General features: G+C 38.9%; 1 protein-coding gene across 1 annotated transcript; it reads left to right on the top strand.

Moving 5' to 3' along the window:
• The first annotated feature begins 9742 nt into the window (after nucleotides 1-9742).
• LOC110708374 (myosin-binding protein 1-like) lies at nucleotides 9743-15828 on the top strand. The gene is made up of 4 exons (XM_021886498.1): nucleotides 9743-10185; nucleotides 10668-11887; nucleotides 12790-14314; nucleotides 15259-15828. Exons 2-4 carry the CDS (start codon nucleotides 10783-10785, stop codon nucleotides 15260-15262), a joined length of 2634 nt encoding a protein of 877 aa, XP_021742190.1. The 5' UTR covers nucleotides 9743-10185; nucleotides 10668-10782; the 3' UTR covers nucleotides 15263-15828.
• Nucleotides 15829-24310: the final 8482 nt, after the last annotated feature.

The following is a 24310-nucleotide window of genomic DNA, read 5'->3' as shown; positions in this document are numbered from 1 at the left end:
CAAGCCTTTTATGATCTGACCTTGCATGTCTCTGGCTCTTTATATGTCACTTCCAATTTGTTTTTTCATGAATTGGTGAGTGTTGCTGTACTTTTGAAAGATTTGGTTTCAAGTGATGATCCGGATATGTGTCTTATGGCTTGTAGAATGAAAGAAAAATATGAAAAGTATTAGGGTGATCCAGAAAAAATAAACCTCTTGATTTTTATTGCCGTTGTCCTTGATCCTCGTTAAAGCTTGATTATGTTCAGTGGATGATAACTGAAATTTATGATCCTATTGTTGCATCAAAGTTGGTTGATAATGTGAAGGTAACTTTGAATGCTTTGTATGAGGAGTATCGTGTTTCTTCATCTAATGATGTGAATAGGGAGGAAGTGTCTTCAAGTAAGGATGACAAAACTCCATTGTCTCCCAAACATAAAAAGATTGAAGTCTTAAAGAGTAAGTATAAGAAACACAAGTGTGAGAAAGATGGAGATGCAAAAATAGAGTTGGATAAATATTTGGAGGAGGATACGACAGCTGATATAGGTGAATTTGATATTTTGAGCTGGTGGAAGTTCAATTGTTCAAGGTTTGCTACCGTGGGGAGAATTGCCCGTGATGTTCTAGCTGTCCCTATTTCGACAGTAGCTTCTGAGAGTGCATTCAGCACTGGTGGCAGAGTTCTAGATCAGTTTAGGAGCTCATTAACTCCCCGAGTTGTAGAAGGTCTTGTGTGTGCTCAAAATTGGTTACGTGCTTCACCATTTCCAAGTATTGAAGAATGTTTAGAGGAAGTTGAGCTGCTTGAAGAAGGTAATATATAAGAATATCTAATCAAAATTTACATATTTTCATTTATGTATATATATATTAACTTGGTTATTTTTGTTATGAATTATGATAGATTTGAAGAATATGGCAATTAGTGATGCTGATATTGATGAAGTGCAAATAATAGACTGATGTGGGCTCTTTGCTAATTTGTTGTTGCCGTGCTAACTTGCTGCTGCCTGCTGCCTTTCCTCTATGCTGCTGCTTGCCGACTTTCCCTCTATGCTGCTGCTGCTGATTTTCCCTCTATGCTGCTGTTGAATCTTATGATGTTGCTGCTGATATTGTTATGCTACTGCTGTAGTTGTAATGTTGAACACTTTTTTTTTTTTTTTGGATGAAGTGTTGAATTCTTAGAAGTTAGAACTTTGAATTAGAACTTTTAATGCTGTATTGTTGTGACTTGTGAATGTTGTGATGTTGAGTTGTTGACAACTTGACATGCATTGCTAATGGGCCTACTGCCCGTCTGCCTTGCTTTATTTACATGTTCAGGTTGCTATTAATCTATTATGCTGTTTAAGCCCTTGCTATTAATGTATTACATGCTCTATTTACATGCTCCTTGTTGTTTAAGGCTTTAAGATATCAAAAATAGCAGAATAAAGCCCAAAAAAACAAGGCCCAAAAACAATTCGGTGTGGTTCGGTTTTTTGTTTTGAAACCGAAATTTATTCGGTTTGGTTTGGTTCGGTTTCTAAAGTAAAGTGGTGTGGTTTGGTTACTAAAATCGCGAAACCGAATTAGAGTGGTTCGGTTTCGGTTTGGGCCATAAACCAAACCGAAAACCGAACTTTCACCCCTACGTAGCAGGGTTGTGTTGGGAATTGCCTAGATGCAGTGTAGGGTTGAGAAAGTGATACAAAGGGTATTTTGGTCCAACACGTTGGATTTTATTCATCTACAAATTTGGATTTACACTATTGCCCCCTAATTTTGGCACAAAAATATAGATGGAACAATTAGTCTTAATAATATCAAGTATAGCCGATTTTTTTGTTTCAAAAAAAAAAAAGTATAGCCGATTTTTAAAAAATATAGATGGAAATATTAGTCTTAATAATATCAAGTATAGCCGATTTTAAAAAATAATCTCAAATTTTGATTCTCTAAACTAATTCCAAATTAAGGGTGCATTTTCATTATTAGTAGGGATGTCAATGGGGCAAGTCGGGGCGGATGTTGGCCTTCCCATCCCCATCCCCGCGGCGGGTCCAATATTCATCCCCATCCCCATCCCCGCCCCGGCGAGTACAACTCTATAACCATCCCGTCCCACCTTCCACTTGGATATCAATCTCCACCTAATCCCCACCAAAGACCCGCCTAATCCCCACCAAGACCCACCTAATCTCCGTCTCTCAAATACACAATCCTACATGATTAATACTTCGTACGCATTATAATAATAAAACACTCTTAATATTATACACATTTTTGTTTATTATATAAGTATAGTGTAAAGTATTATAATCAATATTTTATTTCACGTAATTATTTTATAAAATAGTATAAAAATATATAATTTTGCTTTTAAAAATAGGAAAAATACACTTTAATAATCCCAACTTTGCCCAATTTACTTTGAATAATCCCAACTTTTGAATATTCTGCAACGATCCCAACTTTAATATGTGTTTTCTTTCTTCAATCCCATTTACCGGTAACCTGGAGAATGGGTTAATTTTTTGTTAAAAGAATAAAAAATTGCCACGTGTCACTTGTTTATTGGTTCATAAAAAAATTATTTTTTTTTAAAAAGAAAATTAAAAAAAAAAACAAATCAAACAAAAAAAAAATAAATCAAAGCCCAAGACCCCAAGCCTTCCATGACCACCGTCGGTGGCCACGACCTCCCCAACCCTATTCCCGACCCTAATTTGCGCCCACCACCAACTTCCGCTACCTCCACCCCGATAAACCTAGCCCTGAAACCGTAAGCAGCGCAGCGTTGGGACTTGGGAGCTTGGGACAGATTCGAAGATGGGGAATGAAAAAGGCATGTTTCTGGGTTGAGGGAAGAGACAAGGGAGAAGGTCGGTTATGGTGGTGTGGGGAATTAAGGGGGCTTCGATTTTGGCGGTGTGAGCAACGAGAAGGTTGGTGTTCTGGGTTTAGGGAAGGGAGAAGGGCGGTTGCGAGTTTAGGGAAGGGAGGAATGGCTAGTTTCGGTGGTGTGGGAGGGAGGGGACGTCGGTTTCCGAGGTGGAGTAGGGATGGAGTGGCCGATTTCTGGTGTTATGGTGGTTAGGCGGCGAAAATCGGTGGCTAGGGATTGGGAGGTGGTGGTTCGGGGGGGCTAGGGATTGGGAGGTGGTGGTTCGGGGGGCTAGGGATTGGGAGGTGGTGGTTCGGTGGCTAGGGATTGGCACGTGGCTGGTTGTTTGGGATTTTTTAATTCTTTTTTTTTTGTGTGTAAACCAATCACGTATTGTCACGTGTTGGGTAACCTAGAATAATAGGTTGTTGACCGGTTTGGGATTGAAGAAAGAAAACGCATATGAAAGTTGGGATCATTGCAGAATAATAGAAAGTTGGGATTATTTAAAGTAAATTGGGCAAAGTTGAGATTATTAAAGTGTATTTTTCCTTACAAATATATAGACGTAGGTATGAGGTGGGGACGGGGCGGGGATGGGGCGGGTACAACTTAAAATCCATCCCCGCCCCATCACCCATGGCGGGTATGGTTCTTATCCCCATCCCCGCCTCACCACCCGCCAAACCAAGACCCATCTCCACCCCACTGGGGCGAGGATGGGAGAGACCCGACCCACTGACTTCCCTATTTATTAGGCTCAATTGGTGATCAACTTGTTATAACAAGTTGCATGTACACTTGTCAGCACGTGATTGCTCCAAAAAATTAAAAAATAAAGTCAAATAAGCCCGACCCTCCTAGCCTCGGCCCACCACTGCCAACCACCCATTCCCCAACCCTTCCACCTCCCACATTTTCCACCCCTCCTCCTAGCCGCTACCACCCCCTCTCAACCACCTAGATTACCCACAACCATTCCAAAACCCACTCCGACATTGTCAACCCAAATTCTTTCTTCCCCCCCCCCCCCCTTTTTCTTTGCGGTGGTGGAGGATTTTTGATGGTGTTGGGTTTTTCGACAATGGGGTTCTTTGTTTTGGGGTTTTTCAAAGGGGGTGAGGGTTTCATGAGTGGGGTTTGAAGGATTAATGTATTCGTCAAGTGCAATTACAAGATGTATAAATGGATCAAACTATGGAAATTATAAAGTTCGTACTTTTGGGTCGTCGATATATCATAGCTAGAGGCACGAACAATCTTTAGGATAGTAAAATAGGCCAAAGTCCAATTGGACAGATCCTATAAGGTCACACAAAGGGCCTAGATCAAGCATTAGAGGACGGGGCTGATGATGGGCCTCATCACTCTAGGTGGCTAGCCATAGGAGTAGGTTTGGAAGGTTTCGAGCTTCGTAATCTAGTCTAATTATGATATGATTATAAATAGACTAGGTGTCTAGGTCATTCAACTGAACAATTTTATTGTTAAGTTAAACCCTAATTAGCAAAAACGAAACCAAGCTTCTTAAAATCTCTCTCTCATCACATCTCTCCCCTCTCTCAGCGCTAGTGGTGTGCCTCGTGGTGGTGGTAGTTTGTGCAGTGGTCAGTTGTCCATTCGAGTTGGTGATCATGGTTTTTCTCCTTCACTCGACTAATCTAGTATTGGTGGATGACTCGTTCTAATCCCGTGGACTAAGTAGAGGAGTCACGCTTGGGGCTCTATTCTCTTCCCGATTTGCCGATCGAATAGCTACGTGGCGATCACGCTTCAAAGGTATGATTATGTGATTCTTGTGTGTTATGCATGCGATCCTGATTTATGTGCGTATGAATAGGATTCATGAAATTCCGCTTATACTACCTATAAACTCCTACTATGGTTTCATGGCATTATTCGGTTTTAAGGGAGGTGTGGAAAGGAAAGAAGGTGGTCAATTTCAAAGGTGCCAATTATCGAGGTGGCTGGAAAAGGGGAATGGAAAGAGGCGGAGGTGGTAGCTGATGGCTTGGAGGGCGGTGAAAGGGGTGGTAGTTGGGAGTTGACTGGAATTAAAGGGAAGAAAAGCAAAAAAAAAAAAAAGAAAACGAAAAAGAAAAAGCTATTTAACAAGTAATCGTTCACTTGGGCTTGATAAAAGTCAATACCCCTTGAAGTTGGGATTATTCCAAAATAATCGAAGTTGAGATTATAGAATTGTCAAAGGTAGGATTGTTTACAAAAAATTGACCAAATATGAGATTATTAAAGCCTTTTTTTTAAGAGGAGAAAAAAAAAAGGAATTACTACACTTCATTATTTTATTCTCAATCACGTATTGTCTTGGTTGAGTTGAGAAATAATTATTAAGAAATGATTTTAAGGTGTTTATGCACTAAAGTTGTATATGATAGTACTAGTTGTGCACACCCAGGCCCGTAGAACAGGGTGTGCAAGGTGCCCTCTTGCACAAGGCCTCCAATTTCGAGAGGGTCCATTTTTATAAAAAAATAAATAAATGTATTGAGGCTATTAACAGTGTAGTCTTCTTGTTCATAACGCCTTCAAGTATTCAATGCAGCAAGTCAGCTATTTTTTACCTCAAAAATATTTTCCTCCCTTCATTCAAGCTTCATACAATTACGGCTATAATTATAGCTTTCCAAAATCTTTCACCAATTTAAATAAGTATATTTTAATTAAATCAATTCAATTTCATGAAAAATAATTTCTCCATTCAAGGATTTTCAATGGAAAAAAAATTATATAATCAGTCAAATTCAAACGTTTTTTCTTCCATAACTTTGGCAATGAACTATTAATTTTGATTTTCCATAATAATTCATATCAAAAGGTTAATTATTGTTCCTTTTCTATATAAGGAGTATGAGTGATTTCAGTGTCCTTCTTTGGCCATCCATTAAAGGTGAAATTTATATTTATATTTTGTTTTTATAATTTTTCTAATTTTTCTACGGCCATGTATAAATTGTACGAATGCAATTATGCAATATCTAATCATTCCTATTATTTCATAGTTGGATGAATTTTTTCAATTTTGCAACTTGTATATATGTTAGAAATTAGAATCTAATTGGTTGTTTTTTTTTTTGCTTTGGGTTAGAATGTTAGATTGTTAATTTGTTATAATCTTGGTTGTTTCTACGGCCTATAATTGTATATGTGACACTATTATGATAATAATGATGTTATATTTAGTTGCTATTATAAATAATTCAACATGAATGAAATATTCGAATTTGATTTTGCGCAATTGAATACATCATTGTTATACGAAAGCCTTTTTCATTTTGTAATATATATAGGGAATTTGTGCATTGCCTAAATTAATTTTTTTGAAAAAATAGTATAATTTTTCCTATATTAAGGGCCCCTTTTTCGATTTAGAACAGGGCCTCCAAAATCTTTGCTACGTCTCTGTGCACACTCTAAGGATGAAAGTAAAATTAAATTAACACAGTAAATAATATTCTTGATCACTAATTAATAAAGAAATAAAAAGAAGTGTTGAGTTAATTATATGTAGTATAATTTATTTTTATTGTGTGAGTCATCATTGTTATAAGTAAATTCATATATCTCGTAAATTGTATGGAAGATTTACATTGAATATATAATCTATTGGGGGGGGGGGGTTTATGGTTTTATTATAACAATGATTCCTAATGTGGTACATGACGTAGTACTATCTTTATTACCATTATGAGATAGAATTTCGTTACTAGGGATGGCAATGGGGCGGGGCGGGTCGGATGCGGATGATGGTACCTCCATATCCATACCCGCCTAAAAATCTTATACCCATTCCCGCCCCACCACCCGTGGCGGGTACAATATCCACATCCATACCCGCCCCACCGGGTACAAGATATGATCCATCCCCGCCGCATCACCCACTTGGATATTCATACCCACCTCATACCCGCCCCAAAATCGTCTCAAACCCTTCGCCATGATGCTGTATTGTATCACATTAATGACTATTATATCAAATTAGGTTAAGAAAATTGTGACTTTCACTTTTCAAGCTTATTGGGTCTTATGGGGTATCAAGTTTCATAAATTCTCAACTCTTCTAAAAGAAATATGGTGCAAGTATAAGGTGGGGGCGGGGCGGGGCGGATATGGGGCGGGTCTACTCTAAAATCCATACCCGCCCCATCACCCATGGCGGGTACACATTTTATACCCATCCCCACCCCATCACCCGCCAAACCTCCCTCCATCCCCGCCCCACTTGGACGGGGATGGGGCGGGTCTTCCATTTAACCCAACCCACTGCCATCCCTATTCGTTACTACATAAGTGGCATATATAGGTTATGATACAAGTCCGACTTGCTCCCAAGATAGGTCTAGAAAAGGTGGAAACTCGTTCATTTTGTAACACAAAATACTTTTTATTGAAAATTAAGTCAAATGACTGAGTGAGTCAATTGAGTGTTGATCAAGTTTCATTATTGTAGGACAATTATTATTTATTCTTTTTATTATTTGTACCCAGGGTGAAACATGTTAGTGTGCTTATTTCTTATTAGTGTGTATGTACTTAGCTTTGTTGATCGATACTTTATTTGAGTTTATGTGTAGCCTTGTTTTATTTATTTTGACCTTGTAATCATTTTAATGTTTCATTTTAGTTCACCCTCTGTGTTTGTAATAGATATTTTATTATACCGCACAATCATTTTATAAATGAATAAGGATGGAGCAGATGAGTAGAGCCAATATAGGTTCAATAGATATGGGTATGGGTGAATCCAACCTTCACAACTTCTATAAACACGCAGCAAAAACACGAAAAATACTTTTATTATTTCACCTCTAAAATTTGACGCGTGCTAATCTTGAGAGGCGACCTCTTCATGTCTACTACTGCATCGAGATAGAGAAGAATCATCTTATACAATAGTGGTTCACTACGTTTCGGCAATTGTCATTTTGTTCTTTCTAACATGGATTTATAATTTTTTTGCTTATATTAACATTGAAACTTGTATGAGGTAATGAGACATATTAATGATCAAAACTAAGATGAGGTGTTCCAAGAACCCCAAAACAATAAGAAAAGGTATTTCGTCAGTCCAACGGATTTTTAATATTCTCTATTGGTTGGATGATATCTTATCCTTTATTGGCTAGATGATATCCTCTATTGGTTGGACGATATTCTTTATAGGCTGGATGATATCCTCTATTGGCTATGTAAAGGATATCAGTATAGACACAATCATAACTGATATCATCAGCCATGATTTCATCCAGCCAACCAGTAGAGGATATCATCCAGGCAGTAGAGGATATATATACAAATTATTTAATGGAAGATATGTATAACTTGTTTGAGGATATGTATAATTTGTTTGATGATACGTATAACAATGGCGAAACCTCCATTGAAGAGCTCGTACTAAAGGTCATAGGTATAACATAACTTGCTCATTTCTCAACCAAAATACATGCATCTGTTATCAAAATGCTCATAATTCAACATACAATCATATGAAACAATCAATTTCAACAATTATACACAACATGAGAAAGCCCCAATATGATTTTTTGGGCATTTTTCGAAAAATCCAAGAATCTCAAGCAATTATCAAACAATTCAAGCATAAATTATGGACAAATATAATCAACAATCTTTATTTTTTTCTCCTCTCCATCCTCTTCAATTCTCTTAAACGTCATCTCTCTTCTGTCATGAATGACCTCACTTCTCTCTTTCATCGTAACCACCACCACTTTGTCACCGGGTGGAAACTTATTGTTCATCGCAAGAAGATGACGATGATGTATTGCTAATATATTTAGGATTTTTAAGATGAGGAGGAGATTGAAAAATCTGTTGTAGTTGTAGCTACCATTGATGGATGATGTTTGGTGGAGACAGAGGAATATATGATGAAAAAATGGCACGCAGGAAACATTGCCGCACCCAACACTTTGTGAAACAATAAAATCAAGGAAGGTATAAGCTTTTTAGAACAAAGGCAAGTTGATATGATACTAGTGACATTGGTATATGAAATTATGGAGCTTTCTAAGGAATAACATGGTTTATGTTAATCCTAAATGAAGTTTTTCATGTGGCTTTAATTAAGTGTAATTGTGAATGGGGCTTGCATGATAGATTCATTAATTCATTGTCTCAAAAAAAAAAAAAAAAAAAAAATCAACGAATAGGCTTGCTTGTTACTTGTTAGTCTTACATTAATTTTTTTTTTGACAAAAAAGTAATTAAAAATATCAATTCGACGGAATTATTTTCAATATGTGATGATGTTTGACTGCTAACAACAAAAACAATTAAAACAAATGAATTTGGCCAGCAAATAAAAAGCGTTTCTTTATTCCATCTCACATTTTCACTAACTATATTATAAGCTTAGCTTTAAACATCCCCTAAAGATTGCCAAAAGATTTAGATCATCTTTCTTCATGTTTTATGTTTGAAATCTGGAATTTTATCTATCAATCAAACATTTACTCCCTCTGTTACATACTTACATATTATTCGCAATAAAAGAGTATTATTTGTGAGACATAAAATATTCCTTTGTCACGAGATTTTGCAATGGAGGGAGTATATGTTAGTGGTTATATTAAAACTTGACTATGTACAAATCAAACTATTGCATATTAATAATGATATGCTATAATATTATGATCAGAATTATGTTTTTGTAAAAGTGCAAATTAATAAAAACACACACAAAGAATACAATTTTTTTTATATATAGATAATCAACAAAAAATACTCGTATAAACTAAAATAACACGATTAATTGTTCTTAAATCACATAAAAGTCAACTTCGTAACACATGTAGAATTGGAGTTAGCCAAATTGCACTACCATTATTGAACTAATCATGATCTCACCTAAAAATAGTTACTAGGTTCCATCCCAAATCTTTCATTTTCATCTGAAAGACATAAAGAAAATCCACAAATTCATGACTGAAAACAATATGTTAATGGGACCATTACCAACCAACTAAGGTGGCTTCATTACTTTCGGTCAGCCGACTTTTTCCTTAGTCGGCATTTTCCATTCATTTGATCTTTTGACCCCATTTTCATTTTTTTGATTTTCATGGCTTAATTTGATCACTACGTGCAGATCTGTCTTCATTAATTATAACCCTTGATCATATTTTAATTGCATTCTCTCTCTTAAAATCTCAAGACTCAAAAAGTGGCAGCTTTTTTGTTCATCCTCCATTGCACTGAAACTGTTTGATGATTTGCTTCTGAGACAGAGAAAGAGGGTATAAAAACAGAGGATATATGGTTTCTGGGTTTTTGTTTTCTTCACTGAATTTGTAAGAATTTGTTCCTGTTTGTTGTTATTAATTTGCAAATTTGGTAATTTTTCATGGGTTTTGTACTTTTGTTTGGTGGGGTTTAGAATTTGTAGACATATTTGATGATGGATTGGGGATTGTGATTTTATTTCATGTTCTTTCTTTTTTTGGTTGATCATGTTAGAATTTCCCCTGTTCAGATTGATATTTGCATGGATCGTAACTGAGGAAGTTTTGTTGCTTTCTAGATTTTGATCCCACATGGGATTTGTGTTTGATTTACTGTTGCATTGACAATTTGACATCATCTTGCATGAAGGATGTTAATTGGTGATTTATATCTTAGTTTATAACCTATTGTATCTTTTATAGTTTAACCATGATCATGTTGTATTGGAAAGAGACTTTATTAACAGCTAGCTTATAATGATAGTGAGTTTAGGTTTTAAGATTGATGGTTTTATGATCTGATCTCTATTATTGTTTTCTTGGTTGATCAGAACATGTGCTTCAGCTTTCCTCTGGTGTTACTGAATCCAAGTTGGGTCAGTTAGCATGCTTCAGCTATTTTTGTTTATGTCCTGTGTTCTGCATATGATTTTGTAATCTGCTGGGATGGACAGATTATTTCGGCTGTCATCCGAATCACAAAAACACCATAGGTCATTTAGGACGGTATTGGCATCAGCTCTACTTGAATGGGTGCTTATTGTTTTGCTTCTTGTTTATGGGCTATTTGGTTACTTGATCACAAAATTTGCTCGTTATTGCGAACTGCCTCTCCCTTGTTTGCTATGTTCAAGGATTGATCACATTCTTGGAAGTGAAAAGGTTGGATTTTATCGGGATATGATATGTGGAAAACACAAGTTGGAGATCTCATCTATGGTCTACTGTCATTTTCATGAGAAGCTTGTTGATGTTCGTGGGATGTGTGAAAGTTGTCTCTTCTCTTTTGCTACAAAAGATAAATCCAATGCTGAAACATACAGGTTATTAGTTGGTAAGTTGGGAGGAGAAGATCTTAGTGGTGTTGATGATGACTCAGTAATTAATGATCAGAAGACTGAGGGCTTGAACATGAAGCATTGTTGCTGTTGCAATGAGCTGTGGACCTCAAGACATCATGCCCAAACATTGCTTCAGACTAAGTCGCTTGGGTTTGATGACACCGACCCTGACTTGCCTATGAGCAGGGAAATTTGCCAAGATCTTATCAATTTGAAAAAGGAAACTAAGTCACTGCAACCATCTGTTGAGAGTGGAAGAAAAACTGAGGTTTCTTTGGATCAATTTGGATACACAGAGCTGAAAGTCACCTCTGATGCTGAATCAGATATTCAGATGTCTGATGCTGAAGACTCAAGACCATTGATGTCTCATGATCCTTTAAGAGACATCATATTAGATTCTACACCAATTAAAACCTTTGTTTCTGTATCCGAAGATGATCTTGTCTCTGACATGCCAGTTGATCTAAAAATTATATCACCTGAACCCTCAGAAACATTACATCTGGCGCAATCCAACATCATTGATCTCCATGACGACCCATCAGTAGCGCCTGCTTCTGCTATTGGTCACGGATTGGAAGAACTTAATTGGCAAGAGATTCATAGTAATCTTGATACATCTGCATCAACAGATCCAAAACCTTTGAATGATGTGTTGAAGTCACAAAATGATGGAAATGTCTTTATCAGCACTCCAGTAGATGGATGTAAGTGGAGAAGATTTGTTCCTTGTATTTTCCTTAATTATCCCATTTTAAGTTTTAATCTTTATTGCAGTGCTCTATATAATTACCCCCCCTCCCCCTCCTCTGGTGCCTTATTGGTCCTTGTGAAATTTTGATATGAAAGTAATTGGAAAATTAGAAGAGAACTAATACCACTTTGTTAGTTTGTTACTATAGTGTCAGCTCATTGTGATAATGTTCAGTTCATATCGTTAATTCACTTGAAATAAATTTGAATTGATATGTTTCATATGGTTTAATGATTTTTACCATATAATTCTTTCCACCTGTATCAGTTTTAAGCAGAAGATTTTAAATAAACTGACACAGTTTGTTATTATATCAGAGAATAATGAACACGTAATCTGGAAATCTCTGAAGTGAGATATTTTGTGATGGAGGGACTAGGAAGCGTATCTTATTATCTGCTTCTTGCCTTAGGCCTGCAATATATACAGGTGTTCCTGGCATAGTATTAAACCCTGATACCTCTGACTTGCATAAGTGGTGGATTTATATAGCGCAAAGGGTAGACACTTGTATACCCTCTGTACAAATATGTTGATGCATATCTTACTAATGATAAGGCTCTAGCAGTCTAGCTTGCTAGCAATTCCTTTACTCCACACTTAACTTATCTCCGGAAGGTCATGGGGTCTGAGTTCACAATCGACTTAAGTTTTCTGTTATACTTTTCTAATATTTCCCCTTTTTTAATTTCCTCAGTTTTCTAATACCTTTTTTTTCTTTAAAAATGGGTATTACTTATGAGCTATAACATTGTTTTAGTTTCAGAGGGCATTTATTAAAACAAAATTGAACTATAATATTTTTATAATTGTGCTCACCCTATTTGACAATCCTGGATCTGCTACTGCTTGCAGCAAATATTGAAGATGGAATTGTGGAGGAAAAAATGGATGTCAATGACTCAAATGACTTGGAAATTGAAGAATCTGGCAACGCGCAAGCATTGGGACATGAAACTGACAAAATTAAGGAGTTTGAGAGCTTGCAAAGTAATACATGTCTTAATAGCTCAAAGGCGAGGTCTGAACATAAGGATGGTGGCTTGCAAAAGCCTAGTCATTTGGATCTTGGTGATGCATATCAGCTAGCTATCAGCAGCAAGGGTAGGCAGTTGTCTGGTAAGCTGGCCGAGCAGCTGTCTGGAAAGGACTCACCAAGAGTCAGTGCAGATTTAAAAATTTTGCTCTCACAATTGTCTCGAGGATCAGAATTTCTTTACAATGATATATTGAGCCCTGGGGTTTCTAGGAATCTTGATGAGCTCAAGGCTTATGATTCATCTACTTCTGTTGGGATGAAACTTTTGCAAAAGAGGCGCTCACTTGAAAGAAATGATTCTAAGACTTCCCTTGATAGAAATGAATCTGGAGTAGACTCGTTGGACTTTAGTATTGTTAGTGAAATTGAAGGAGAAAGTGAACTTGATCGGTTAAGACGGCAACTTGAGCATGATAGAAAGTTATTGATTGCTTTGCTGAAAGAGTTGGAGGAAGAAAGGAATGCTTCTTCTATCGCTGCAAATGAAACAATGGCAATGATCCAGAGACTACAGGAGGAAAAAGCTGCCTTGCAAATGGAAGCCTCACATGACCTAAGGATGATGGAAGAGCAGGCTGAATATGACATGGAAGCTCTTGATAAGTATAACGACCTTGTAACAGAGAAAGAGAAAGAGATTCAAGATTTAGAAGCAGAGCTTGAATATTACCGAACCAAATATCCAGATGAGTCACTTTTGGAGAATGTTGGGGAGTCGACTTCAAATGCATGCACTACTGACAGTGAGAAAAGTAGAGGTGCTCCTAACAATTTTAATGCCTTGGATGAAAACACTAAGATTGGTTCACAAGATCAATTGTTAGTGATTGAAGATGAAAGGAAATATATTTCTGAGTGTCTAATTAATCTGGAGAAAAAGCTCAGTGCTTTCTGCTGCAATAAAGCATACTCAGACTTGACGAATGGTCATCAATCAGAAGAGCAAGGGCAGGATTTATGTGAACCGAAGCTGTTTGAAAGGAGTCAAGTGAAGATAGAAACTGATGAGAATGGCATAATATCAGAAAAAGTTGGCTTCATTCCCACAGGAAGCCATCAGACTTTGATAAGACGTGCTCATTCTTTTAAGAAGTCCAAGTCTGCTGGAGCTGAACAAGGAGCAGTTATGCTTAAGGAAGCTGATATTGTAGCACTTGCTAATGAGGTATCCAGTCTTAGTGAGAGATTACAAGCACTCGAAGCTGACAAGTCTTTTATTGAGCATTCTATCAACACGCTTAAAAATGGAGAGGAAGGCCTAATACAGGAGATCGTATCTCACCTCCGAGAATTACGGAAGATTGGAATCAGAAGGAATGTTAAATTTCACCCACTAGAAAGGTTAGTGCTTTATTGACATTCTTCGTGTCATGTATTATGTCTGTTTTCTTGCATGAGAGGATTTGCCCATTAGTAAAAACCTTGAAATTGTGTTGGGACCAACTTACCTTTATGTTGATCTTGAGTTCCGCTATAATCTTGAATCTTTCCTAGAAATAGATGTGTTCCCCTATAGCTAGGAATCTATGTAAGTATTTACGTATCGATATTATGTGTTGCTTATCCTCTGCATTTAGCTGCACCCTGTTTCTGGTTTTTAGAGAACTCTGAAATCTGAAAAAAGGGGATTCTTAATGTATGTGCTTTACCTGGTACTGAGCTCAAAGATAATTTTTTTAATTGTAAAAATCAAAGTTTTGAACACAATTCTTCAAGCTTAAGTCAAATGCCTTGTAATGGCCTGTAGTCTGTGTTTTAAAATTACACCTTCTGTCCCTTTTTATTTTCTTTTTCTCTTTAACCATAGGGCAGAATACTTTAATGATTATAAAAATTTGATGAAATGAACTTGATCTTGGATAATAAAGCTCAAGCCGTGGGCGCATTCAGTCGTGCTTTGGTGAAATACTTTTTATCACATCTCAAAATTTGGATCTTTGTTGTAAATTTTCTAAACTCATTTCTGGTCCTTTTACATTTGTATTCAACTGTTTAATTTCTTCCTTGAAACTAATCAATTGTCAATTTGTATTTCTTCAACGGTGCAATCATCTCCTACTAGCCTTTTTGTAAATTTTAATGAAGCTTTGACTCTACAGACTTGTTGTATGGCACATGGTAATAGATTAGCTAGTGCTGAGTGGTTTTGCATTACTTTATTTAAAATCATTCTAAGATAGTACCCGTGACTATTAATCCCCGATCAAAAGGAATTTTCTTTACTCAACATTTTTTGCAAGTATTGTTGAAAATGGCACTTAACTTGTCTCTTATATATCTTTCAGGTAATCATGGCAGAGGTTCTAATATGCTCATCTGACCAGTGACCACTATAAACATTGCAGCGGAAGCGTAAGCCAGTGTCTTTCATATTTCAAAAATCAAAAGAATTGAATCACTTGTTCACTTCTGGGGCGTATATATCTCAGCTTGAAGAGTTCCATCTTGCAACTAATTTATTTGTGCATAGTTTTTGTTTTTCCATTATATTAATTTCTTCTTATCGGTCTTTTTGTTGTTATGATGATAGTATTGAATGTATGATAACTATGAATCATACTCTTGTTACTAGATTTTAGAAGTAAAAGAGGAGATAGAGAGCTGTTGTATACTTGCATTGTTTAATTTATGGGTGTAAAGTAAGCAGAATACATAAAGGTTGCCTGCTTGCCAACCTTGTATATCAACACTATTACGAATACACAGAGAGTTTAGTTTTGCACAAATCTGTTAATGTTGTATTCATGATGTTAAACTTCTACTGCTCCACGAACAGCGGGCAGGGGAACAGAGGAAGTTTCTGTTGCTCTGAATGTGAAATATCAGTCTCATTTTGGGACTACGGCTTTGTTGTTGTTGTTGTTTTTGTTGTTGTTTCAGTCTCAGAATTAGCAAAGAACGTTCAAAAGTCCAGCTTTTCTTTCATGAATAACCCCAATCCCAAATTCCCAATCCCCCTTATCTAGTCAGGTGTCCAATGTGAATTGCTATCAAGATATCAGATGTGTAAATCTCAAGATTAACCTATTTTTCTTTGTTGACTGTAATATCATATCTTTAGTTTTTACACAATTCTGGTTTCATAAACAGGGTAAGAAGAGATTTTATTAGATAGGTCATTTGTTATTATTTTCAGCTGTATATGAGGAAGATGATAGAGATAGGGATGTAGATATTGCATTTATTATGACAAAACTTGAAATAAAATGAGGATATCAATATTGAATGATTGTAATCTCCAACACTAATCTAAGGGTTCGTTTGGTATTATTTACTATTTTAAATTTTTTGTTTTTTAAAAACTGAAAACTGATTTCAGTTTTTAATTCTTTGTTTTTTAAACTGTTTCCATTCCACCAGTTTTGAGTTTGCAATTAACTCTTATACTATTTTTTTTTTGACAGAAACTCTTATACTACTGCTATTATTTATAGGTATTACTTCAATCAACTATTACCCTCTCTACAAAAGCAGAATCACCATTTTCTATCCCCTCTCTTCAATAAAACTCAGTCACCATTAACAATGGTGATAGTAAGAAGATTTAAAAATTGCCCGTATTCGATTTTAAAGCGGGTTTGGGCCACACCCGCAAACCAAGAGAGAGAGTCTACTTTACAAGTCCAAGGAGGTTCCATCCCAAAACCATATGGTAATAGAAGGAGTAGCCCCTTAGCCTTATAAAATGTTAAAACTCTCTCTTCTTCAACCAATGTGGGACACTTACATGTGGTGACACTTGAGATGTTTATTATTCAACACTACTCCTCACATGTAAGGTCCCTTTAACTCAAGGATCACTTGATCCAATTCAATTTTTCCCAGAATACTTAATGCCATTAAAAGTCCCAAACTTTGGGCCTAGCAATATACTCAAACCATTAGAGGTCCCATACCGTGGGCCTGACACTAATACCATATTAAATGCGGGTCTGGGCCGCACCCGCAAACTAAGAGAGAGAGTCCACTTCACAAGTCCAATGACGTTCCATCCCAAAAACATATGGCAATAAGAAGAGTAGCCCTTTAGCCTTATAAAGTGTTTAACTCTCTCTTTTTCAACCAATGTAGGACACTTACATGAAGTGACACTTGAGAGGTTTATTATTCAACATCTGAAAATTTACAATGGCAATAGTACCAACTATAAAAAAATTTCCCATGGTGATGAGATTAAAAATTCATACTTTATCAAAAACCAAATCTCATCACCACTTAGGCGATTCTATACAATGGCGATAGGACTGAACTTTCATGAACCCAGATACAAGAACCCAAAATATATTGTATAAAAATTATACAAAGAACAATTATAAATTCAGAAAAATTTAAGAACAAAAATAAACAATTTTGATTAAAGAAATTCAATTTCACCAACAAAAACATAGTAAGAACAATGGGGAGAAATGTATGGTAGTTACAAAGGAAATTAAGATAAAAGAGAGAAAAGGCATTGTAATTGCTTGCTCTTAGGGCTTGAGGAAGAAAGATGAAATATTAAAGGAGATATGAGCGTGGTTTATTTTATTTTATTTTATTTTATTTTATTTTGAATAAAAGATATGAGCGTGGTTTTTGATAGTGTTTAATTTTTTAAAAAACAAAACATCAAAAAATGCTTTGAAATGTTTTAGGTTTTTTGTTTTAGTTTCTCTAAAATTAGTGTAAAGTTGTTTTTAAAGCTATTTTACCCAACACTGTTTTGTTTTATTTTAGGAGAAAAAAACAAAAAAACCAAAAACGTCAATGATGCCAAATACACCCTTAAGCTATTAGTACTTCGTATGATGAAAAAATTGTTATAACACTTTCAATTACATACACTACTTCAAACCTACCACAAGTACCACCTCAAAACAACGCACTCTTTTATATTGAAAAAACACAAATTCTCTAAAAAAACAACAACAGGTGTACGTTAATTTATTATAAGACAGGTTTAAGTTATCTTAAAAGTATTTAAAATTACCCTTTATACTTAAAAAGTTATTATTTTTCTAATAATAAATTTCATCTTACAAAAGAACTTATTATGTACTAGATTAATCATAATAGTCTTTATAGTACGTAATCATGCATCTATAAGAAATTACATATTAAAATAAAATTCAAACCAACGACAAATTAAAGTTACCCTTTAAGGGGTTAAGAGCAACTCCAATGGTTGTAGCTAGGGACTTGCAATTCTTAAAAGTTTGTAGCTACTAGTTTTTTCATTGGAGCTAAAAAATACAATTAGTTGTCCAAGCTAATTTGCTTGAGAAAAAAAAAAATTCAATTTTTTTGAAGATTAATATATTAAAATAATTAAATTTATAAATCTAACTGAGAAAGTCAAGCTTATTTAATTAGCAAGCTATTAGATAACCATTAGGACACAAAATAGCTACAAAGAGGATTCGCTTAAAATTATACGTGGCATACCAAGTTAATTTAACGATTATCTTATCATTGAAGATGCTCTAAATTAGCATAAAAATAGTTAAAGTTACCCTTAAATGGATCGTCTTACAATAAAATTAATGTACACTCGCCTTATACTACCTCTTGTTTCGGGGTTTTCTGATGTCCTGCGGGAGAGTTACAATTCCGAGACTGGAACCGAACGCCTGTACCTGCAAAATAACGGAGACTCCTGTGCGCTCCGCCTCCAACGGTCAAGTTAGTACCTGATTAAGGAGTAATTAATGCAGAAATTAAAGTGATTTGGTCTCTCTAGGTGAGTGTGTTTAATGTAGGTAATCTGCTTTGTTAGCGAGATCAGCCGGTTATTATGGTGTGTAATTAATGTGTTTTTTTCCGTAATGTTTTTGTTCTCTTTTTTTGTAATCCCCCTTAATGAGGATTAAGGGAGGTATTTATAACCTTGGGAAACGTGCCCATCCTAGGTTTAGGTAAACCTAGGGCCGATTGGGCTTCCCTCGGAAGTTGGGCCTGGGTGGCCGGTTTCTCCATTAGGCATGGAGTATGCCACATGTCTTGACATAACAGGTCCAAGGTGGACAAATAAGCGCCTGCCACGTGGGAAGCCCTGGCTGTTCCAACTGGGGGACACTTGGCAGGACCTGATTGGTCCACGTGGCGCATTCCGATTGGTGGGAGCAAAATCCCCTAATCATTTGCCCCTCACAGGTGGCACGTGATTGGTCACGTGTTACCTGTGACAGGTGTCGCACTGTAACAGGCGACGGCCTGCTACAGGTGTCAGTCGGCGAAAGGACGAGAGATTTTCCCGCCCAAATTTTGAATTCTGAAAGTGACCCTTCGCCTTCTCACTTCGCCTATATAAGGGAGAGTTGTCTTGAGTCATTTTCACACTTTGAGAACTTTTTGAGAACATTCGGACCCCTGAACTTGCTCTGACATTTTGGACCTTTTCTGCCTACCGCCTGTTCTGACAAGCCGACTGCACCGGATTTCCAGAACTTCATCAACCGTCACTCGTTCAGGTAACTCAGTTCTCTTACTCTTAATTTTCTTTTTATTTTCTGAAATGGCACCACGGAAGTACACGACACGACCTAGGTTAGTGATCAGCCGGTCACCGGGGACGGCTGAATCTAGGACTAGGAGTGCCGCCTGCCCTTTTCCGGACCCATCTTTGCCCTTTATACAAAGTCCGACTGTATCTGTGTCTATGCAGAGCAGGATGGCCAGAACGAAAAAGACAGCTAGGATCTCAAATTCAGACGGCTCCTCCCACAGGGTGCCGCTTAGTGAAACATCTGACCAGGCGCCAGATGTGGAAGTGAAACAAGGCGGCCTGGATGCCGGCAATTCTGTGGGGGGAGTCATAGTGACCCCTTCCCATTTAACAGTTAACAAATCTGCTCCTTTTCAAAGAGAGGAGGCGGGCCCCTCCGGGAGAGGGGAGGAGTCATCCTCTTCAGACTCGTCGGAGGACGATTCCGAGTCAAGCTCTTCTGGCCATGCTTCTTTGGGTACAGAAGAGAAAAACAGCCGCCTGCAAGAGGCGAGACTTTCTCACGCAGTTGAGAAGGGGGACAATTGGGCGGAACCATCCGCCTCTTACCGAGAGCTAAATACCCCCTACTACTGCACGGTACCTCGGAGCCGAATCACAGCCATGCAAGAGAAAGTGGAGAGCTTTATTGCAAACCACACCATGGGCCCCGACTTTCTAGTGTTTGTGCCGGATCCAGAAGACACAGTCGTATGGCCGGCTGGTTCCAGTTATGAAAGCGCCTGCTTTGGCTGCTACGAGGCGGCCATCAAGGCAGGGCTTCGCTTCCCATTACATCCGGCTGTTCAGCGGATTTTGGATGGGTATGAGTTGGGGTTATGGCAGTTAGCCCCAAACTCCTGGGTCAACGTACTCGGCTATGTGGCCGGGTGCGAACTGCACGGGGTGGAGCCGAGCTTCGAGGCTTTCGCCCATATGAACTATCTCAGCCGGACCCCTAAGACAGGCGGTATCGGCTGGTATCAATTGACAAGCCACAGGGGCTACCTCATGACAAGAGGTAAAGCAAACAAGTGGAAGGATTGGCGGAGCACCTTCCTCATCATTGAGAGTTCAGACATTGAGCAGAACAAGCGCTTCAATAGGTGGAACAGGAATCCACCCCTTCTTGCAGGCGGCCGTAGCATGCCGCCTGTTCCCCCCAAGGCTAAGAAATAGATCCTTGATAAAGGACTCTTTAAAGTAGAGTCGAGGGTCGACTCTACTTCAGGGGTACGAGAGCAAGTACCCCTGCACTGCGTCCCGAGCTTCAAGTGGCTCTATGACGAGTACTTTTTGGCCGCCTGCGGCCTCAGCAGTCGGTGCTCAAGAGGTAGTCGGCCTGTCGAATACTCTGTTGTTCCATACATTTGTTGTTTATCTTTTATTAACTTTGCTGTTTGTTTTTGCAGCTGACGCCATGAGCAAAATCACCGCCTCCAAGACTGCGACGGCCATGTTGCGGGCCTCTATTATGCAACAAGCTTCAACCGACTCCCCCAAGAAGGGGGCACCCTTGGTGAGCTCCGAACCTTTCACCCTCTTTTTGGAGTGTTTATGCATATACTGACTTTTTTCTTCTTTTTTAGACGGGTGCTCCAAGAGCTTCATCTTCCCAACAGCCGGACCCCAAGGCCCGGAAGACGACTGTTGGGAGCTCTCCTGGTTCTGCCAGGAAACAGGTGACGGCTGAGAAACAGCCGGCCACTTCTTCTAAAACTCCAACTGGGCCGCCTAGAGGTATGAAGTTGTCCTTGTAAATTTTAGACTTGCTCCCTTTGTTACTAAGTCTAATCCGTTTGTTTGTGCTTGATGCAGCCGGCCCCCAGGAGCCTGACTTGGTAGAGATGGTCAAGTCTATGATCAGGGCAGTTCCTCCAGCTGAAAGGGAGGCGGTCAGGGGTGTCGGCACCCTTGACCTTGACGGGATTGCAGGGGTCCTTGCTGAGGTATACTTAGCATATTTTTGAGTATTTGAATTTCTGGACGCCTGTTTTCTTTTTTGTTTGGAAACTGACGCCTGTTTTTTTGTACTTAGGCCCTGCTCCGAGTTAACGGCCTTGATAAGCCGCTTGATCGGAAGAACAAAGAGGTAAAGGCTGCTAAAGCTATGACCGCCTCTGACTGTGATAAGGCAATGTTTTTCAAATTGCCCAAAATGAAGTACTGACCATTGATATTCTTTATTATCAGGCGCAGGCTACCGCCGCTGTTCGGGCTCAGTTAGAGGCGGCCCAGAAGAAGAATGACGAGCTGGAGGCGACCATCACAAATCTCAAGGCCGAGCTGAAACCTCTTCGCCTGAAAATGTACTCTTACGAAGCCATGGAGAAATCCTTGGCCAGCGTAAAGGAACGCCTGGTGACCCAGGAGAAGAGTCTTACCCAAGAGCTCTCGGAAAAGGCCGAGCAAGAGAAGAAAGAGCTGGTCCGGGAGATGATTGAAGACTCCGCTCAAATCCAGCGCATGACCTGGGGCCGCCTCTTCCCCAGTGTCGACTTTGCCTCTTGGGAAAGAACGTACCGCCAGTGTTCGGATACATATAATCAAGAGATCCTGGCGGCTGCTGAAGAAGAGGCGTTGGGGGAAGCGTTGGAGGAGGAGGAGCCGGTAGTGGCGCTTGTGCCGCTTGGGGGTAAGGCATCAAAAAAGGATGCAGCTGAAGCCGAGTCCAGCAAGAAGAGTGCTGACCAGGCGGCAGCTGCTAATACTGAACTGCCCCCTTCTTAAGCTTTATGTATTCTTTCCACGGCCTGCGTGCCGTTTGCTTTGTATTTACCCGGCCAGGGGGCCGGGGCTTTGAATATTTTGCTGGTCTTTAATGACCGGCTTATTTTTAATGAATTTTTGTTTTGCTTCAAATTTGTCTAAGTATTCCATATCTAATATCCAATTGTTCACTAGACCGACTGTTTTACATGGCCGAACGTTGCAGACAGGTACGGAGAGTTAGTACGCCGCCTATGCCCCTGGACGACTGGTTGTCTGTTTCCAGGATAGACGATCAGTCGGCCATTTATCCAATCAGTATTCGAACTATTTTGTCTGGATCCTTTTTAGGCAGGCGGTCCTGTCATTTGTAAATTTAACCAAGTAGGAAAGTGGTCTGCCCAAGTAAATAGAGTATTACCTAGTCGCCAAGGAACTGAGTAGTAGAGATAACAAGCGGCGGGTACCGGTTGTTTCCCTTTATTGCCAATGTTTGTTGGCTTTTAACTCATAATTTGTTAACCTAGCAAGAGTAGTGGTTGAGAGCCCTTGTTTGTTAAAAACAGGCGGACGACTCATACCTTTTAGGCCTTAACTAAGTTGAGTGACTATTAAGTTAACATAGGAGTTAATTAGTCTTCAGCACAATCTAGATTGAGTAGTAGAGATACCAGGCGGCGGATGCCGCCTGATCCCCTTGATTTGCCAATGTTTGTGGGCCATTAACTCAATAGGTTACCTAGTAGGAATAGGGGTTTGAGTGCCCCTGTTAGCCAAAAAACAGGTGGTCTACTCAAACCTTTTAGGTTCCATACCAAATTTGAGGGAGTGACTATGAGTTAACGTTGGAGTTACTCAGTCGCCGTCACTTTTGCTTGAGAAGTAGAGGTACCAGGCGGCGTAGGCCGGCTAGACCCCTTGATTCGCCAATGTTTGTTGGCTATTAACTCAATAGGTACCCCCTGCATTTATCCCAAGTAATACAGGCGGTCATCTGACTCAGATGTCAACTGCTACCACTGGTTTGGTTAGTGATAGAGTTATCCTTGTCTCAAAAACGGCTACGTGGTTGCCCTTGGGGACAGTCGTATAGGTGCCGTGTAATTAGTTTATAGAACAATGTTCCACCCAAAAGGGAGCTGCTCTCTGCGACGAATTTCATCCGGAGGGATGCCGTCGGACGCCTGCTATGATGTTGGGACAGGTCGTATTAGTTTTGTAGATTTGATCAGTTGGCTTGGCGCCTGGTCTGATCATTCGGCCTGTGGCCTTGGTAAGTTCTTGGTGAACGTAGGTGCTAAGTAAAAGGAGGGTAGCTGCCTGTTAGGCACAGGGTCGGCCAGGCCCTAATCTTTTTAGCTAAGTATTAGGGGGGTGGCTATGTGTTTGGAACCAGTCGGCCATCTTCTTATGGAGAGTAGCCGACTATATGCCCAGACGACATGCCCCTATTGTGAGTGAAATACTCAATGGAGAGTAACCGACTGTAAAGGTACAGACGGCATGCCCCTCGTAGTACAAAATTGAATAGTAAGTGCAAACTTTTATTAAGTAGCTCTTTACTTTACATCATTCAAAAGAAATATTTCTTAAGATTATCTACATTCCAAGTTCGAGGCAACGGTTGTCCGTCTGGTGTTTCCAGACGGTAGGTACCGTCCCTGACTTCCTCATAGATTCGGTAGGGTCCTTCCCAGTTGGGAGTTAGTTTGCCAGACTCATTAGCCCTACCAACTGCTTCCATTTTTCTAAGTACAAAGTCCCCTACTTTGAGTGGACGCCTGTGTACTTTTTTGTTGTATGATCTAGTCATTCTCAGGCGATAGATCTCATGGCGCAAGACATCATTGCCCCTCTTTTCAGGAAGTGAGTCTAATGCCAGGCGCATGGCTTCCCAGTTTGCCTCTTCGTCATATAGCATTACTCGAAGAGTCGGCTCGTAGTGTTCTATTGGAAGAACAGCTTCCGCACCGTAAGTTAGGAGGAATGGAGTTTCTCCAGTTGCCCCTTTTTCAATCGTCCTAATGGCCCAGAGAACATGTGGTAGTTCATCCGCCCATAGGCCGCCTGCTCGTTCAATCTTTTTCTTGAGACAGTCTGAGATGATTTTATTAAAGGCTTCTACCTGGCCGTTTGCTTGTGGACGGCCGACAGATGCAAAGTAG

Source organism: Chenopodium quinoa, unplaced genomic scaffold (genome assembly GCF_001683475.1).
Source record: "Chenopodium quinoa cultivar QQ74 unplaced genomic scaffold, ASM168347v1, whole genome shotgun sequence".
In the NCBI taxonomy this organism is placed as follows: domain Eukaryota; kingdom Viridiplantae; phylum Streptophyta; class Magnoliopsida; order Caryophyllales; family Amaranthaceae; genus Chenopodium; species Chenopodium quinoa.
Note: the sequence above shows the minus strand (reverse complement) of the source record. Positions and strands in the feature narration are given on the sequence as shown.

Bases quoted from the DNA above. Each gene is read 5' to 3' on its own strand.
- LOC110708374 (XM_021886498.1), top strand. From the start codon at position 10,783: ATGGACAGATTATTTCGGCTGTCATCCGAATCACAAAAACACCATAGG. The intron at 11,888-12,789 runs GTAAGTGGAGAA...TACTGCTTGCAG, and splicing joins CAGCACTCCAGTAGATGGAT to CAAATATTGAAGATGGAATT.